Source organism: Peromyscus leucopus, chromosome 7, assembly GCF_004664715.2.
Source record: "Peromyscus leucopus breed LL Stock chromosome 7, UCI_PerLeu_2.1, whole genome shotgun sequence".
In the NCBI taxonomy this organism is placed as follows: domain Eukaryota; kingdom Metazoa; phylum Chordata; class Mammalia; order Rodentia; family Cricetidae; genus Peromyscus; species Peromyscus leucopus.
In genome coordinates, this window is record NC_051069.1 from 84,180,703 (window position 1) to 84,199,602 (window position 18,900).

The 18,900-nt window shown below is 41.0% G+C and overlaps 1 protein-coding gene across 3 annotated transcripts in view; it reads right to left on the reverse strand.

Annotated features, from left to right (window-relative positions):
- Pls1 (plastin 1) overlaps window positions 1–18,900 on the reverse strand; it is a 99,595-nt gene that overhangs the window by 21,987 nt on the left and 58,708 nt on the right. For all 3 annotated transcript variants that reach the window (XM_028866009.2, XM_037207848.1, XM_037207847.1), the window contains 6 exons: window positions 12,131–12,294; window positions 10,676–10,805; window positions 8,721–8,853; window positions 6,925–7,006; window positions 610–775; window positions 389–531 (listed from right to left, as the gene is read on the reverse strand). In XM_028866009.2, the coding sequence (XP_028721842.1) occupies window positions 389–531; window positions 610–775; window positions 6,925–7,006; window positions 8,721–8,853; window positions 10,676–10,805; window positions 12,131–12,294 (818 nt within the window). The remainder of the gene's footprint in view (window positions 1–388; window positions 532–609; window positions 776–6,924; window positions 7,007–8,720; window positions 8,854–10,675; window positions 10,806–12,130; window positions 12,295–18,900) is intronic.

Here is an 18,900-nt window from a genome sequence, read left to right on the forward strand (position 1 = left end):
CAGTGTACTATTTTAAAAGATTTTTGTGAATTTAATTGGAAGTATCTAACTCAGACGGGAAAAGATAAACCCTCATCTTTCATTCCAAGCATCTTTGTGGATTCAAATTTAAGTCTGAACCCCCTATTTCTTATAGCCAACACCCTAATTTCATTGTAAAAAATCTGAATGTTAAAATCTAAGCCCTGAGCCAGTGAGATGGCTTGGTACGGCATGTACTTGCTGCGCCCGCGGAAGCCGGGTGCCCGAGTTCCAGCGGCAGGACCCACGTGGTGGAGGGAGAGAATCAACTCCCACAGTTTGTCTTCTGGCTGCCACACACATATTATGACATATGCTCCCCACCCAAATAAGAAGAAGAAGAATATGATTTTTCAAAAATCTAAACCTTAATGTCCTGGCTGAAGTTGTTGATGGTGCGCCACCCTGCGTTGGTCAGGTGGTAGTTGACCCAGCGCAGCAGCAGCTCCTCAGGAGTAAGCTTCATCAGCTCCTCGAGCTCCTCCCCTTCATTCAGCAATGCAATCAAGGCTAAAAGGGACACACGGAGACGTCAGCGCTTCCTTCACGGGCTCTCGACAACTGGAGTGATGTAGTTGGTGATCTTACCTTCATTCCTAGAAATCTCAATATCAGCAAAAAGACCGACTTTGATGATCTGCCAGAGAAGCCCCAGGACCAAGTGAGGCTTTCCCTCTTTGAGGTCCTGTGCACCAATGTTGACCACGGTGCAACCAATGGCCGAGGCAGAATTCAGGGCCAGGTTCAGATTTTCCTGAATTGCCAAAAGAAATACACACGTGAGGAAATATTTCTGAAGTCTTATCCACAAAGTTGTTTGTAACAACTGATTGGAAAAGTTTCAGATTTATTTATACAACTAAACTATGACTAGTAGTAGTAAAACTCACATGGTTAACTGTCATCTAGATAAGCCATTGAACATCAGATTTCCATCTTTAAGTTCACACCCCCTGCAAGCACCCACTTCAAGCTCTATGCCTGTATATCCTCTTGGTTATATCTGCCGTGTGTGTTTTGTTTTTTTGTTTTTTTTTTTTTTTTTGGTTTTTTTTTCGAGACAGGGTTTCTCTGTGTAGCTTTGCGCCTTTCCTGGAACTCACTTGGTAGCCCAGGCTGGCCTCGAACTCACAGAGATCCGCCTGCCTCTGCCTCCCGAGTGCTGGGATTAAAGGCGTGCGCCACCACCGCCCGGCCTGCTGTGTGTTCTAAAAGCACCTCAAACTCAAAATGTCCAGAATACTCAGCTTTTCTTGCCATTCTGCCCCAATCTTCCTACCATCCCTATTAACGTCGGTTCTCACTGACCTACTGTCTTGGTTGCTGGGTAAAAGCTTTAATCTTGCTGCCTTTCTTCCTAAGCCAGAAGGCCAAGCAGGGTCTTTGCTCCTCCTGGCCTTCCACAGCCAGGCACCAATTTCTATCAACAACCAGAGGTATTTACCTCTAAAACCGTATCTTTCTTCAGTAGTTTCCTAATTTTGAATGACCATTCTCACATTTCCCCTGCCCAACCTGTTGTTGGTAGAGCTCTAATATCAGTTGTCCCAAAGAAACCTTTGGTTTTAAAACCTTTCACAATTTCCTGTCAACACTAATACTCACATTCTCTCACTCTCCATCGCTGTTACTTTCTTGCTCTCTCTACTCCAACTGTACAGGACCTGTGATTCTGAGTCAGTCCTCTCCTCCCACCATGTGGAAAGCCAACTTCAGCTAGTCAGGCTTGGCGGCAAGCACCTTTACCCGACGAGCCGCCTTGCTGGTCTACCCAATTGCTTGAAAATTCTGCTCAAACACATCTAATCTGTATTCTTCTCTGAATATTCTACACAAAACAGCATCACCACACACACACTGAATTCTTCCCAGTTTTACTCCCATCTCTCTAAAATGTTATATATTACCAGCCAAGCAAGGTGGTACATGCCTGCAATCTAACACTTGGGAAGTAGAGACAAGAGGAGTTCAAGGCCAGCCTTAGCTACAAAGCAAGGTCAAGACCTGCTGATTGACATGAGTTATTGTCTCAAAAACCAAAGCAACAAATGAACAAAAATTACAAAACAATCCTCAGACCCATTCACACAAACAAGGTAATGCAATGCAATATTAATATACCTACTTGTTTCTTGTTCTATCTCCTCCAGTTGAGAATTATTTTATATTTTTTTCAGTGCTAGGGTTTAAACACTGGCACTCACTCATACTAGGCCAACACTCTACCTCAGAATCCCAAACCCTGTACCAGTTAAGTGTGAGGCCTTTAACAGAAAAAGCTTTGATCTCTTAGAGTCTTTCCTCAAGCCACCAGGCATGAGTTATATACCCAATAAACATTTATTGAGTAAACAGATGAATGGGTAACAATGAACAAGGCATGGAGGGAAAGGGACGGTCAAGTTCAAATACTTAGTGGGGCAATGAGAAGCTTTCAGGAACTGACTATGGCCTCATTTTTGCCTCTGTGGAGAAAGCCCCTTTCCTTGATGTATTTTGCTCTCCACATTGCATGCCCCCTCATTACCTTAAACACATCTCCTCCTCTGAAGAGTCTCCACATACAAAATTGGCCACCCCTTCCCTGGATTCTCATGGTTTACATTGCATATGCACCAAGGAAATTATTAATACATTTATATACTATTTCACTTTAAAACATATTCTACTGGTATTTTCCTTTAAAAATTTCAGCATTACTAGTTTATTAGGGTTGGGTAAGGAATCTTTATCTTTAGAAAGTCTCTATTTAGAAGCATTTCTTTCAAGAATCAGATGTGCGGGGCTAGAGAGATGGCTCAGTGGTTAAGAGCACCGACTGCTCTTCCAGAAGTCCTGAGTTCAATTCCCAGCAACCACATGGTGGCTTACAACCATCTGTAATGAGATCTGGCGCCCTCTTCTGTATACATAATAAATAAATAAATCTTTAAAAAAAGAATCAGATGTGCAATGAGGTTTCAAACTCAGGGATTTTTTCAAGGAACTCCTAAGATAGACCTTAAGATGAACAAAGAGAGATCTGATAAGCTACACCGAGGTTCAGCCTCATGCTTTCTAGAGATACTGTCGTATGGCAGCAGTAACTTCATTATGTGCTGCTAACAACAGCAACAACATAGAGGTTTTGGAGTGGAGTACTTCAGTGGCTTCCTGCTACAACATATGGCCATAATTGACCTTGCCAGCTCCAAGTAAACTACTAAATCTCCCAAGGAACCAGAAGTGATTAGAGTCAGGCTTTGGAATTGTGTTGGTAATAATGAAAGTTCTTGCCAGTATACTCCTCCCCAAGACACCAGCAGAACAGGAAAACCTTCAACACCTTTAGAACCTCACAATTTGCTTCAAACGAATCTGGAAGTGTTACCAGTACCTGGCAAGTACTGTAACTGGTGGCTTATAAAACATCTAATGGCTTCGGGTGCTTTTAAACACCCAACGTCAGATCAATACAGTTTTCAAGACACATCCTCTCTGCAAATTTAGGCTTGACCACTGACAGTTTCCTAGCTTCTCCTTCCAGAGCATAAAGACTGCTTGTCTACTTGTGACTCCCCAGAAGGCATCAGCAAGGGGGAAGAACTAGGTTTGCAATGATCACAACAAACTTAATTTTACAATAACTCATTCCATATTTGTTGACACTATGAAGTTGTGTTCAAAAGAAGTATGCAAGTACATTAAATTGATTGTAGTCATTACTAAGAGTGACAACTTTTTACCACTGTTCTCGGTCTGGACACTGACCCCCACCCCACTTTGTCTACATAGGCATGGCATCTGCTCCACTCCACTGGCATGAACTGACTGGCCCTCTGTCTTCATTAATATATTTTTTTTTTCTTCCAAGAGTCTTTTCCACAGGCACTGCCTAAAAGATCTATTAAAAAGATCTCCTTAGAGCTAAGAATCTTTGGATTTCTCACTTCAGAACTCCCCCATTGCTTCTACCTACCAGTCTCACGTTGTCATATTGATACCTTTATCCAGTCTGAATCAGGATCCTCTCCCCACTTCCTACATCTTAAACCATACGCAAATCCTCAGAGTCAGCCTTCACATTCCCAGGTCCAAGACACTATAAAGGCTTTCTAAATGGGGATTTCCTCTTATTCCAATAAGCTGCAAACCCAACTGTGTCTTATCAACAGGTTTTGATGGTAATATGAGGGTATCAGCTTTTAGTTGTTGTCCATTTCCCTTAGTTTTATAACCACCATACATCACTGTCATCCTTCATCCTTTATGTAGCATGGCATCACATAAAGGCATTGTCATAAGGTGGAAAAGGTATTATTACAACCTTGTCTTCCGAAACAAATAAATTAGCTTTTTTTTTTGGGGGGGGGGTGTCCGTGTGAAACTAGTAGCACTTGTTTTGTTTGTGTGTTGAAGTCGGGTCTCAGTGTAACCTAGACAGCCCCCAACCTGCCATCTTCTTCCTCACACTCCAGAGTGCACCAGAACCCCAACAGTAATTCTCTAGACTATAGCTTCTACTCTAGACTCTAAAATCTTAAACAACCAAGGCAGATTTAACATCCATGGTAACACTTTTCCCAAAGTCCCCACACTTGTCTCATTTTACATCAATATTCCCAAGCATCCTAAAAGCTTAGACTTATAATCGCATAGGAAAAATGCTCTCTCTAAAAACAAAACTATATGATATTTAGCCCTTCAACTCCATTCTGTGGCTACTGTGACATACAGAAAATTTTATGTTATTTAATGTACTTCACACAAGTGTACAAGGAAGAGCAAACAATAAGTTTACAAAAACACAGGAAATACTGAATTCCAGGTTCAGCACCATAAAAACTTACAACCCATGTGTTTCTAAAGCACTTGGGAGGCAGAGGCAGGTGGATCTCTGTGAGTTCAAGGCCAGCCTGGGTTACAGAGTGAGTTCCAGGAAAGGCGCAAAGCTACATGGAAAAACCCTTTCTCGAAAAACCAAAAAAAAAAAAAAAGCAAGCAGAAGGCAGATGTGAACATTTTCAGTATTTATGCTCATTAACTGTAAAGTCTGTCACAAAACATGAGAGAAAATAATCTTTTGGCAACCACATTGGAAACAGTCTTCAAGAAGTATTTCTAGTAGTGGATACAACATCATTGGCCTGTTATCAAGGAAGGGGCAGGAAAACCTCGTGCTCAGCACCCAGTTTTCCATTTCTCAAGGATGACAATGAAAAGGAACGCCTTTCCAGTTCCAAAAATAGCTCTGTGTCACTGCGCTGAGGTCATTGCTTCCTTTAGAACGAATGTAACACAAATTTAGCAAAGGATTGCACATTCTTAATCTGCAAAATCATAGTATATACCTCATTATGAAACTTCAGGAAGAGTCAGGGAATAATTCACATAATGGTTGGTTTTGAGACAGGATCTCTATGTCACACTGGCTGGCCTGGAACTCAGTATGCAGACTAGGCAGTCTGAAACTCAGAGATCCACCTGCTTCTACCTTTTGAGTCCTGGGATTGAAAGTATGCATCCCCAGGGGAGTCTTTGCCCTGGAGGAGATGGGAATGGGGGGTAGGCTGGGGGAAAGGCAGGGGAGGCGGGAGTGGGGAGGACAAGGGAATCCGTGGCTAATATGTAAAATTAAATTAAATTATAAAATAAAATTAAAAAAAAAAGAAAGTATACACCATGGGCTGGAGAGATGGCTCAGAGGTTAAGAGCATTGCCAGCTCTTCCAGGGGTCCTGAGTTCAATTCCCAGCAGCCACATGGTGGCTCACAACCATCTATAATGAGATCTGGTGCCTTCTTCTGGTGTGCATGCAGGCAGAACACTATACATAATAAATAAATAAATAAATAAATAAATAAATAAATAAATAAATAAATAAATAAATATAATAATTAATAAATAAATAAGTATGCACCACAATGCTTAGCCCAATATGATATGTTTTAAACAAAATACTCAGTGAATATTATTATGCTTAGCAGTTTTGAAAGGAGAAACTGGCATCTATAAATCCAGATTTTGGTGAGGCCTCTAAAGAACAATTAGTACAGGAAGAATAAACACTTCGTGGAACTAATAAAACATGACCTTACTACACAGTGTTCTCTCTCTCTCTCTCTCTCTCTCTCTCTCTCTCTCTCTCTCTCTCTCTCTCTCCTATTTGGTTTTTAAATACAGGGTTTCTCTGTGTGACTGCTCTGGCTGTCCTGGAACTCTCTCTGTAGACCAGGCTGGCCTTGAACTCACAGAGATCCGCCTGCCTCTGCCTCCTGAGTGCTGGGATTAAAGGCGTGCGCCACCATTCCCAGCTCACAGTGTTCTCTTTTTAACTGTGCCTCTTGGCTGGGATAGCATGCCGTGTGCCCTATGTACAATCTTCAGTGTGAAAGAAAAGAAAGGAGTTGGGATAAGGAGGAGAGGAAAGAGGGAGGAGATGAGGGAGGAAGGAAAATGGACAGACACTGGCATCAAATAAACGATCATCAATAAAAGAGCAACTGTAATATAAGTTGAATACTATTAACTTCAATAAAGAAACATCCAAACTACTTAAAATCTTAATTTATTTTATTATGAAATACAGCTGATTTTTTATTTAATAAAAAATAAAGGGCAGGGCTAGCCGGGCATGGTGGCCCATGCTTTTAATCCCGGCACTCAGGAGGCAGAGGCAGGTGGATCTCTGTGAGTTCAAGGCCAGCCTGGTCTACAAAGAGAGATCCAGCACAGCCAAACTATACAGAGAAACCCTGTCTTGAAAAAAAAAAAAAAAGTGAAAAAACACTTGCCTTGCAATCAAGAGGCCCTGGGTTCAATTCACAACACTGAAGATTGTTTTAAATGGCAAATTATCTTTAAGTTCCCAACAGCACTGGATATGTTCTAGCCTAGTCACAGATTACCAGCAAGCATACTCACAGAAACTGTGAATGGAGTGAGCTTCTTCTTATTGATAGCTCTTTCATCAATTGTATCCGGTTCAGATAAGTTGATCATTTTGCTGAGGAGAAAACAAGAATCATTTAGATAAAAATTCCTAGAAATGTTTAATTCATTGGGCAAACAGTCAGATTAGTTACTTTTGAAAGGGAATAGTAAGCCTTTCTATTTTGTTCAGCTACAGTTCATGTCAGGAGCTTCGATTAAAAACCTACAACATTGCCCCTGACCTGAAGCACCTGCGCTCTCCACAGCAGCCACCTGCGCTTTCTGCATCTGTCCTGAAGCACACCTGCTCTCTCCACAGCAGCCACCTGCACCTTCTGCACCTGTCCTGGAGCACACCTGCGCTCTCCACAGCAGCCACCTGCGCTTTCTGCACCTGACCTGAAGCACACCTGCTCTCTCCACAGCAGCCACCTGTGCTTTCTGATATGAGTCTTCACAAGGTAGTCATTAATATTGACAACCTGAAATTTAAACAAATTCTGAAACAGCCAACTTTCAGAGAAATCAAGATACTGTTGTCTCAGAAGTGAAGGAACAAAAGCCTCAACTGAAGACTTCAATAATTTAGACATTTTAAAAAGATAGAATATGGATTTTTGTCTCTATGTTTCAGAATACATTTTATCTTTGGAAACTAAAATAGGAAGTACAGATTTGATTCATAGACATTTTCTACAAGTTGAAGGAAGAGACAAAAAATTATAAATGGAGCCTGAGGTATATTTATTTATTTTGTTGTTGTTGCTTTTCAAGACAGGGTTTCTCTATGTAGCTTTGGAACCTGTCCTGGAACTAGCTCTGTAGACCAGGCTGGCCTGGAATAGGTATATTTTATAGATACCGATTTCCTATACTTATGGGTAGGTTTGGGGATTGTGTTTCCTTTTTAAGTAAACATACACACAAACAATAACAACAACACAATGAGCCATGGTACTGAGTTAACAACAGGGGTATGTGTATTTGTGATATGTGTTTTCTACCTTGGAAGTGTACTATATATTTTTTAATTAAAAAGACTTTAAAGACACCTGCATTGTAAGAAGATGTATGCTGGGACTTGGTGACGAAAAGATGGCTCAGCAGGTAAGAGCACTTCCTGGTCTTGCAGAGGACCAGAGTTCAATTCCCAGCACCCACAAGGTGGTTCACAAGCATCCGTAACTGCAGTTTCAGGGATCTGATTCCCTCCTCTGTCCTCCGCAAGCACCAAGCATGGGCGCACACAATGCAAGCAACACACACACACACACACACACACACACACACACACACACACACGAAGAAATCGAATTTAAAATGTTTTCAAAAAGAAGTGTGCTGTGACTATATACATGTGGAATACATGACATGCACTCTTAGAAAGTTTACAGTGTAGTAAGCAAAACAGACTGAAAAGAGCCAAGGCTGCAATAAAATACTGTTTCATTTAGGTTTAACGAAGGAGTATCTTCCTCTGTCTTCTCAGGCTCCTGTCTCCGTCAGCACTCTTTTATGGAGAAGTGAAAAGAAACCACATCACCATTTTGCAATGCATTAAAGGGTTCAGAAGCTTCCTGGCTGTATCATGGTAACAGATACAAAAGGCACCATAATATAAAGTATTATATTACAGGGGAAATTCTGAAAGGTACACAGTACTTAAATTTCTAGACAATCATTATTAACTCCAAAGAAAACAGATCTTCCAGACTGCGGTGTTCAGGGAGTGCTCATCACGGGGGCAGTGAGAGCACACAGCTCCTATGAGTAGAAGTTCAACTCACCAAAGAAGGATGCCATCTGCAAGTGATTTGAAAAGGCTGCCATCGTTGGGGTTCATGGGCAGAAGATGGCTACAGTCTGGGTCATTCTCTAGAGCTTTGTTTATCCAGTTAACAAAAGCTACTTTTTCTTCCTCTGAAAACAGAAAATCTCGGTAGGCAAACTTCATTTCACAGCATTTATCACACTACAAGAACGTACTTGTTCATTTCTATTAAAAGATAATAAATGACACTATTAAAACACTACTGAGATACCCTCAAGGATTTAATATATGGAGAAAGGGGGATTCATTGCACTTTTTCACCCAACATATTAGAAGGGAAGAAGGAAGGTATGCATCTTAAGTTAGTATACTATGCATGTGGTTTGGGGGACTGGAGAGATGGCTTGGTGGTTAAGAGCACTGGCTGTTCTTCCAGAGGACCTGGGTTCAATCCTCAGCACCCACATGGCAACTCACAATTGTCTGTAATTCCAGTTCCAGGGGATCTGGCATCCTTATACAAGCATACATGCAGGCAAAACACCAATGCACATAAACTAAAAATAAATAAATTTTTAAAAATGCATGTGGTTTGACATTAAAATCTTTCCAACTATGAACCGCTTCTAAAATCACATGAATTAGAAACACACCACATGAGGTCAAATATGCACACTTACATATAGATTGTTTAGATCAGAGAAAAAGGTTAAGGAAAAAAACCCATGGAAATAAACTCTATCACCTAAAAAGATTAAGACTGCTGTGATCTGAGGCTTATAAAAGTATTGAATTAGAACTGGGAAGAATGTGGCCAGTGAGAGTGGGAGAGGAACAATATGGTCCAAATACATTATACATGTGTATAAAAGATCACAGTGACAGGCAGGCAGAGCAGCGGCTCACACACGATTGAGCCTGTATGATAATGAGTGTTCAGAGATGGGTAATGCCTGCAAACGCTCACCAACCTAAGACAGAGCACCTGTGTGGCCTGGGCAGGGTAAGGTGACCTGCTGACATCTCACACAACCTAAGTAAGAAGCTCATTTTTTAGTAAAAGGGGGACCTGTAGGGCCCTGACCCCCGTTTTGAGTAACTGCTGCCTTGCTTGCTGACCTTGACCTTGATATCCTCCCTATGCTAATTCCCTGCCAGGTTCCACCCTCCTGAATGCTTAAGGGAAGTTCCTTGTCTGGGTATCCTGAATAATGAGCGTTAACAGCTTAGATGCAAGATTGCAAAACATCGGTAGCGAACACACACAAACAGTTGATGTGTTTCTGGAGCAAAGCTCTTATCTAACATGCAGAAGGCTTATTAAAAGCATTAATGTTGCTTTGGGTTTCAAACTGAGCCAATGGATGCAGTGATCCTATCAGATTGGACACATCAGGCAAAGTACTCTCTACCCACTTGGTGGCTTGATGAAAACAGAATCAAGTATCTCCACTCTTGGAAAACAGAAAGGAACAAATCCTTACCATAAGCCTCTCCATCATCCCTAGATCAGCTCTACAAGTCAAGCCTGTCACCATGATGGGAAACCTGCTCAAAATTGGTGACAAAAGCTTGGGACAGCTAAGTGGCACGGTACTTCCCAAGTATGCATGAGGCCCTAGATTTGATCCTCAGAGATCACTCCCTAAAATCCTTGACAAATACTCCAGACATCATAACTAGACCCATCCAGAGCTGAAATACAAACAGCGTCTGCTTCGTTTTCAGTGCCCCTGACTTGACATATAGTAGGAACATACAGCTTTCAGTAATTCTGCTATTTTTCATGTTGGCAATGCTAAACTTGGGATATATTTAAATCTGATGTCACAGTATAATTAATAATTATTGCTTTTTTTCTCCCTCCAGTATATATAAAATGATGGTATGATTCACAGTGGCAGCTTAGCCTGGATGACATGTGACACTTAGTAAATGAATTAAGGACTAAAATTCAGAGAGGTGGATTACCTGAGTAGGAATGCTGTGTACCCTCGCTGGAAATGGATGAAGTTCCCCCAATAGCAGTAATCCCTTCTCTCTTGTTAATTATTTTTCGGAATGTTTTGCTGATATCTTTGCTTTTTAACTCTTGCATTAGCTGGAATGGAAAACAAGTAAAATTGAGACATTCTAGTGACATGAAGGATATTCAATGCTTGCATTTATTTGAAATGATACCAACATAATATGAATTGGGTGTCCTCATACTTAACACTTGTCTAAACAGATAATTCTGCCATTTTACCAATTATACAAACTGGACTAATGTTTGTAACCCAACAACTGGAACACGTTACAACTGAGCTGAAACTGAACACGCTGAAAATATTATTGACTAGCCAAGGTCTTTTATACTACAACCCAAGAAACCACGGAATGATGATGACTTTAAAATACTTTAGTGTAGGCAGACTCCTGCCTGAACATCAATCCATGTTCACATAAATAAAACCGCTTTGTAGGAAATACTAGAGGCCTACAAAAACAAGTTCTCCCAGTTATTCACTGGGCTCTAGAGACCAGCAAGGCTAAATTAAATCTTTTCTCCATGCAATACCAGCCATGACTTTTTTAATGCAAATCTAATCAGATCACTTCATTCTTCCCACTTCAGAGACTTCCTGTTGTGATTAGGATAAAAACAATGATCTGACGTGGCCCTCTACAAGACCAGATTCCTGCTCACTTCTCCAGCTGTACTTTTTACCTCACTTCCTCAGCTCTGGCTATACTCATCTTTTAGATTGCTTGAGAGATCCAGCACCTCTGAGACCACAGGGTCTCAGGGCACACTGCCACCACCTGCTTCCCACCGTATTTGCCCCCCCTTTCCTATTTAACTTCTCCCTTCAGATGTCAGCTCCTCTTCACAGATTGCAGGAAACTTCCCTGAGTCCCTGGGCCCTCCACTCTCCCCCTCAGGCTCAGCTCCATCCATCCTAAGTGCTCCCGGAGCCTGTGCTATTCTACACAGCAGTCACCAGAGTTGGCATTTCCATCCATTTGTGTGATCTGCCTTCCCCACCTGGACATACCACCAAAGCAAGGACCATGTCTCTTTCTGCTCATCACATTATTCACAAGGCCCAGAGCTCAAATATTTCATTAATAGATAAAGAATATAAAACTAGAAGACTTTTATTTTACAAATACTTATTCAATTATGCTAATGGTTAATAATATTCAACTTAAATACAGTAATTCTAGGGCATGAACAACTATTATCTGAATCAGATTTCCATTCAATAGTCTCCTTTCTCTATGATCTGTGGAAATTATTTTCACAATAACATTTGTTATTAGCATCATTTTAAAAGCAGTGTTTTGTCTGGCCTCTGCAGCCAGGTCAGACCAAAGCTAACACTATTGAAAGTCTACTTGCAGCAAATGGCCAATAACTTAGAAGAGTACTGAATTACTTACAGACACAAATTCTTCAAAACTGATCTTGCCATCTTTGTTGTTGTCAGCGACCACTAAAATTTTCTCCACAATCTCGCGCACCTTGTACCCAGGAAGAGGAAGACTTGCCTCCTTAAACAGGTCCTGAAGTTCATAGTCACTGACATAGCCACTGTTGTCAATGTCTGTAAAAATATACGGTCAACTGTCAAATGCAGGAAATCCAGAGCTCTAAAAGTTTGTTTCATGAGTGGCAGGAGCCTTTCTTCCTATACTTGAACAACACAGGGTGTGTGTGAATTAGTTACTTCTCTATTGCTATGACAGACACAGTGACCAAGACCACTTAGAGAAGAAGACATTTATTTGGGCTTACGGTTCCAAAGGGTTAAGAGTCCATCATCGCAGGAGCAGGAACAAGCATGACCAAGAGAGTGAACTAAAAACGGCCTGAGTCATTAACTTCGAAAAGACTACCCCTAGCAACATATGTCGTCTAGCAAGCCCGCACCGCCTAAACCTTCTCAAACAGTGCTACCAACTGGGTACCAAGTATTCAAATGCCCGAGACGATGGGGGACATCTCATTAAAACCATCACACTGTACAATACACTTAATCAACACTCATGTTTCAATAGAGTTCATCTCATAGATTTAGAGATCATGTGTGTATTTTAAGTGTACAGTATAGACAAAACTCTGACAGAAAACTCAGTTTTGACAACTGACTAAATTTCAGAGAAATAAGCCCGGGGAAGTGTCGGATATATATATTAAAAGAAAAATATCAGCAAAGGTCAAGATGGAATAACCAACCAGACTTTGTGCTAATAAATTTATGAAATGAATCTGTTGACCCCATATTTCTTATAAAATATCTATCTGCAACATATAAAACATATGTAATCAATAGAACTCAACTCCTAAAAACTGTATGTAATCGCTTTTCTCTATGTTTTACTTTTGGTGACAGTTTATTGATAATTCATTGCTTGCTATAGATTTATCAAACTATTATGTATGTTCAATCACGTTTGATGACATCTTGAGATTAGGTGGTCAAGAAATTTCACCCCCATATTTGGACTTTTGGAAATGAACTTGTAAATCCTTTCTTGTTATCACTAAGATGGCCTTGGGCAGGTTGTAGGGTTCCCTGGGGACTGGGAGCACCTCTGGACTCAGAACAGAGATAGCATAAAATCAGTCTACAGAGTTGGCAACACATCAAAGTGCCAAGTTGGTTGTTCTGAACATGGCACGGAGTCACCTCGTGCAGAATCTGTGATGCTAATTATCAGAGGCCAAAGTGCTAACCATTACCCCAGATAACCACATATGTGAAGCTTCATCTTTACATCAACTTGAGAAGATTCAGAGCCAGGAGACACACCTCTGAGTGTGTCTAGGAGGTGTTTCGGCAAAGTTTAACTGAGAAGGGAGGACTCAGCCCACCTGTGGCTGCCATCAGCCCAGAAGCTGAGGTCCCAGCTGAACAAAAGGAGAATGTGAGCTGAACACCAGCACACACACCTTCGTTAATGTCCCCCTTTTCATTTCATTTTACTTTTACATCTTGCACTTTTCTCTTCCCCTTTGTAACAATATTCTTTCCACATTTAAACAACTGTTTTAACTTCACCCAAAGCTCTGCATTAGTTTCTCTGACTGGCACTGGAGAACGAGCCCTCAGGAGTAGGATGCTCAGCAAAAACATCACCAAACAAAAAGAGAGCAGCTGTCCAAACCATCAGCTGTGTCAGAGCAACAAAGAAACAAAAAAGCAAGACAAGATGGTGTCTCCAAAAGATCCTAACTCCCCAACTACGGAATTCAAAGGTACTGAAATGGAGGTAATGTTGGATGAAGACCTCCTAAGTTCACTAATAAAAATGGTCAGTGGGGCTGGAGAGATGGCTCAGAGGTTAGGAGCACTAGCTGTTCTTCCAGAGGTCCTGAGTTCAATTCCCAGCAATCACATGGTGGCTTACAACCATCTGTAATGAGATCTGGTGCCCTCTTCTGGCCTGCAGAAATACATGGAGGCAGAACACTGTATACGTAATAATAATAAAAAAAAAAAAAAAAAAAAGGGGGGGTCAACAACCTCAAATAGGATTTCAAACAAGCCGGTACAGGAAGGAAGGAAATCAGTCCAGAACACAGCAACACTGATGACCAAGTCAAAAAACTATGAGTAAATCACCCATGTACATAAAAAAGTCAGAAACAAGGAAAAGAAAGTCAGCAAAAATATTAAGGGTTGGGGGGACACTAAATGAACAGAAGTTGTGGAAATTAAAACTTTATGAATCAAAAATACCGTGGAAAGCACCCATTGTCAACAGACTCAAGCAGAAGAGAGAAAATCAGGGATGGCTAACAATGGCAATACAGTACTATAGTCAAACATTAACAAATAGGAGGAAGGAGAGAGAAAGACCATAATGTCTAAGAACTCTAAGATAGTGATCAAAAGATTTAAACTAACAATCGACAGAGTAGAAGAAACTTAGATGAAAATTAAAGATACAGAGAATCTATGTAATAGAATTGTAACAGGCAATTTCCGAAGTCTATAAAAAGAAAAGGACATCTAAACACAAGCAACACTGAGAACCCCCAGATAAGCATGATGATAGGAGAATGTCTCCTTAATATATTTTAGTTAAGATGTTAAAAATAAAATATTAAAAGCTGTAAGGGAAAAACACCAATTCATCTATAAAAGAAAACATAACATCTGATCTCTTACTTGTACCCCTAAAAGCCAGAAAGCATAAAATGTCTTATTTTAAGCCCTTAAATAACTGCCAACCAAAAGTGCTATGTCCAGCACAGCTATCGTTTAAAATTGATAAAGAAATAGGAACTATTCAAGACAAGCACAAATTACGACAGTTCACTGACCATCAAGCCAGAAGGGCAAAAATTACCTAAAGGAATACTAAGCAAAGAGAAGAAGGAGGAGCTGGGCACTGGTGGCGCACACCTTTGATCCCAGCACTTGGGAGGCAGATCTGAGTTCAAGGCCAGGCTGGTCTGTGGTGGTATTGTGTTCCCCAAAATATTGTGCATGCTAATAAACTTATCTGGGGTCAGAAAAGAGAACAACCACAATATTAAACATAGAGGATAGGCAGTGGTAGCACAAGCCTTTAATCCTAGCATTCCAGAGGCAGAAATTTGTCTGGATCTCTGTGAGTTCAAGGCCACATTGGAAACAGCCAGGCATGGTGACTCACACCTTTAATCCCAGGAAGTGAGCCTTTAATCCCAGGGAGTGATGTCAGAAAGCAGAAAGGTATATAAGGCGTGAAGACCAGAAACTAGCAGCATTTGGCTGGTTAAGCTTTCAGGCTTCTAGCAGCACAGTTCAGCTGAGAGCCATTCTACATGAGGACTCAGAGGCTTCCAGTCTGAGGAAACAGGATCAGCTGAGGAACTGGTGAGGTGAGGTAGCTGTGGCTTGTTCTGCTTCTCTGATCTTCCAGCATTCACCCCAATAACCGGCCTCAGGTTTGATTTTATTAATAAGACCTTTTAAGATTTCTGCTACATCTGGTGCCCAACATTTGTGGTATGAATTCATGAAAAAGCTGCTTACCTGTGGCCTTGCGGACCCCTGCTCAGACCCTTAGCCAGTTGTGGTGAAGCACACTGATTGGATTTGCTGAAGGAAGCAGAGGCAGGAGGATCCCGAGTTTGGGGACGGCCTAGGAGGCTTGCTAAGGAGAAGCTTTGGCCAGCCACAAACAGGGGCAGTGAGACCATGGAGGCAGTGACTGCAGCTCCGAGTTGCTGGCTGCTTCTCATCATGTTGGTGACTGTGGTGATGCTGCTACCTGGGATGAAGGGTTTACTGCTGCTTGTTCAGAGAACAATTGTCAGGACCCTCATGTTACAAGAAAGCATCGGCAAAGGTCAGTTTGGAAAAGTTTGGCAAGACAAATGGTAGGGAGAAATTGCTGTGAAGATCTTTCTCTTCTAGGGAAAAAACATTCATGGTTCCCAGAGACAGACTTTTATCAGACTGTGATTGCTCCAAACCACAGAGGAGAAAAAAAATTCTACTGGGAACCATGACCATGCCTAACAGCAACTTTGAAATCTTCAAAAGGATGATAGGACCCCACAACAATGGTTCCACATGAACTATGGTAAAGCCCTGAAACCAATTAACACCACCAAAAGATCAATGTTGGACTACAAACTGCTCAGGACAATTTTGAGGTGGCTAGCTGAGATGATCCAGCCTGACAGACTACTCGAACAAGGACTTGTGACAAGCCCTGCACTTTCCCATTATACAGAGACTGGACAAATGATACAGGACTTGACAATTAACCCAAAAATTTTCTTTTCAGGATTCCCTAAAGATGTCTTCACCCCCAGAAAGCAGGAAATAATTTTAAGAAAACAACGCCCACATTCCCAAGAGGTGGGATGGGAGGTTTTTGGTCGTTTAATGAGTTTTGGATATTGTCATTGCTTATGACAGTTGGTTACAAGTTGTTAATTGTTAATAGGAAAAAAGATGAACAAGGAGATTAGATTCAGAGTTTTTGTTTGAAAAAAAAAGAAAGAAAAAGAAAAAAGAGAATGTAGATATGAGGTAGATCATCGAATCTACTCTGAGAAAAAAGATAAAGAAATAATAGGATAAATGGGTAGATCATTGAATCTACACTAAAAAGAAAAAAGGGGAAGATATAAAAATGACAAAAGGTAGATTACTGAATCTATTATGAAAAGAAAAATACTTTTAAAAAGGAACTACTTGTTTTAAATAGGATAAGTAATGAAAACTTTTTTTGTCTGAGTTTATCAAATGTTACTGGACTGGACATTATATATATATATAATGTCCAGTCCAGTAACATTTGATATATATATATATATATATATATATATATATATATATATATATATATAATGGAGTTTTTTTGTCTGAATCTGTCAAATGTTAATGGACTAGACATTGTTAATGAAATCTTGACTGTGTATATTGTATATACTTATTGGATATAATTTTCCTTGTATTAGTTATAAGCTTTTTTACATTTTAGACAATAAAGGGGAAATGTGGTGGTATTTAAGATTCTTAAGATTTTAAGATTCTTGCTACACTGGTCTACAGAGCGAGCTCCTCGTCAGTCAGGGATGGAGAAACAGAACAGAGAAGCCCTATCTTGAAGAGAGAGAGAGAGCAAAAGAGAGAGGGGGAGGAGGGAGGGAGAAAGAGAGCAGGACAGAGCACAGGAAGAGTAATTTAATGAGAAAGAGAGATGAACTAATGAGAATCTGCCTAGTTCAACACAGTAAGCCAGCAAACCCTACTACTAACGGGGGGGGGGGGGGGGTGGTCAAGAACCCAGTTAATCTGAGAATTCATTGGCAAACTCATGGGAATTATCAAACATCTTTAAATAACAACCTTAAATGGAAATAGTTCCATATCCCAAAAAACGCAGTCTAGCTGATCAGGTTAAAAAAATAAGATCCACCTAAGTGCCACGCCTGGCTCCGCAGTGGCCGCCACTACAATGACCGAATATGTGATGGAGAGATGGAGAAGAGAGAGGAGATGGGAGAGAAAGAGAAGCAGAGAGGCTCACACTCTGTGGAGAGAGGTGGACCTGGAGACTCGAGTGAGGAACAGGCTGGTGTGAGCAGCCTGCGCTGCCACCTGAGGCCAAGGTGATGTCCTTGTGTTTCCACCAAAGGCTATTCAGATGTCTGCGGTCTGGGCTGCTGCCTGAAGCCATGTTGACGTAGGAGCACTGCATTGAGCTGGTTCCGCCCCTCATCTGTCACAGCACTCATGAGAGCTGGCCCCGCCCCTCACGCACCACATCTAGGGCCTTAAGTAGGCCCACCCCAACATCTACCCCACTTATGAGCTCCTGGAACGCATGAAGGGGCCCGTCCAGAGGAGTCTCGGTGAGAGTCCCGCATTGATGGGGTACCAGAAGCCAGAGGCCTTGAACCAGACCAACGACGCATTGCGATGAACAATTTCAAATAAAGGCGTTTGGGCAAAAGGGTATATTGCATGGCACACAGAAGCTCCCAATGCCCCTACGACAAATGAATGTGTGATGGTGAGGCGGGAAAGACAGGAGCAGAGTGGTACAAATACAGAGGAACTGGAGACATGACAGATATGACTGGCATGTGAGAGATGGCTGAGACAGACAGAGAAGCAGGTCACTGCCTCGAGGGGTCGGCGAGATTTTTTTTTTTAATTTTAATTTTTAATTTTCTTTTGTGGGAGAGGTTACAGAGTGGATATGGAAGGACTGGGAAATGAGTGGGACTGGGGTGCATGTGTGCAATTCCCAAAGAATCAATTTAAAAACATATTTAAAAAAACAAGATCCAATCATTGCTATTTCCAAAAAAAAAAATCATAGCTCACTGGCAAAAAAACATCCACAGACAGGCAGAGGAAAAATGATGTCAACCTATCAAACACATAAGAAATCAAATACAAGCTGGTATAGCTACTTCAACGTCTGGTAAAGGAGATTTTAAACCAAGTTACTCGGAAGAGATCAAGAATGCAGCTACAAATTAATAAAGGGAACTATTCATCCAGATGATAAAGGGATTTTATACAAATATGTGATATGTATGTATATATATATATATATATATATATATATATACACACACACACACACAGAGATATATATATATATGGAGAGAGACAGAGAGACAAGAGAGAGAGACTGAGACTGCATGTTGGGGTTCCCAGTTTCATAACACAGACACTAATAGCAGAAGT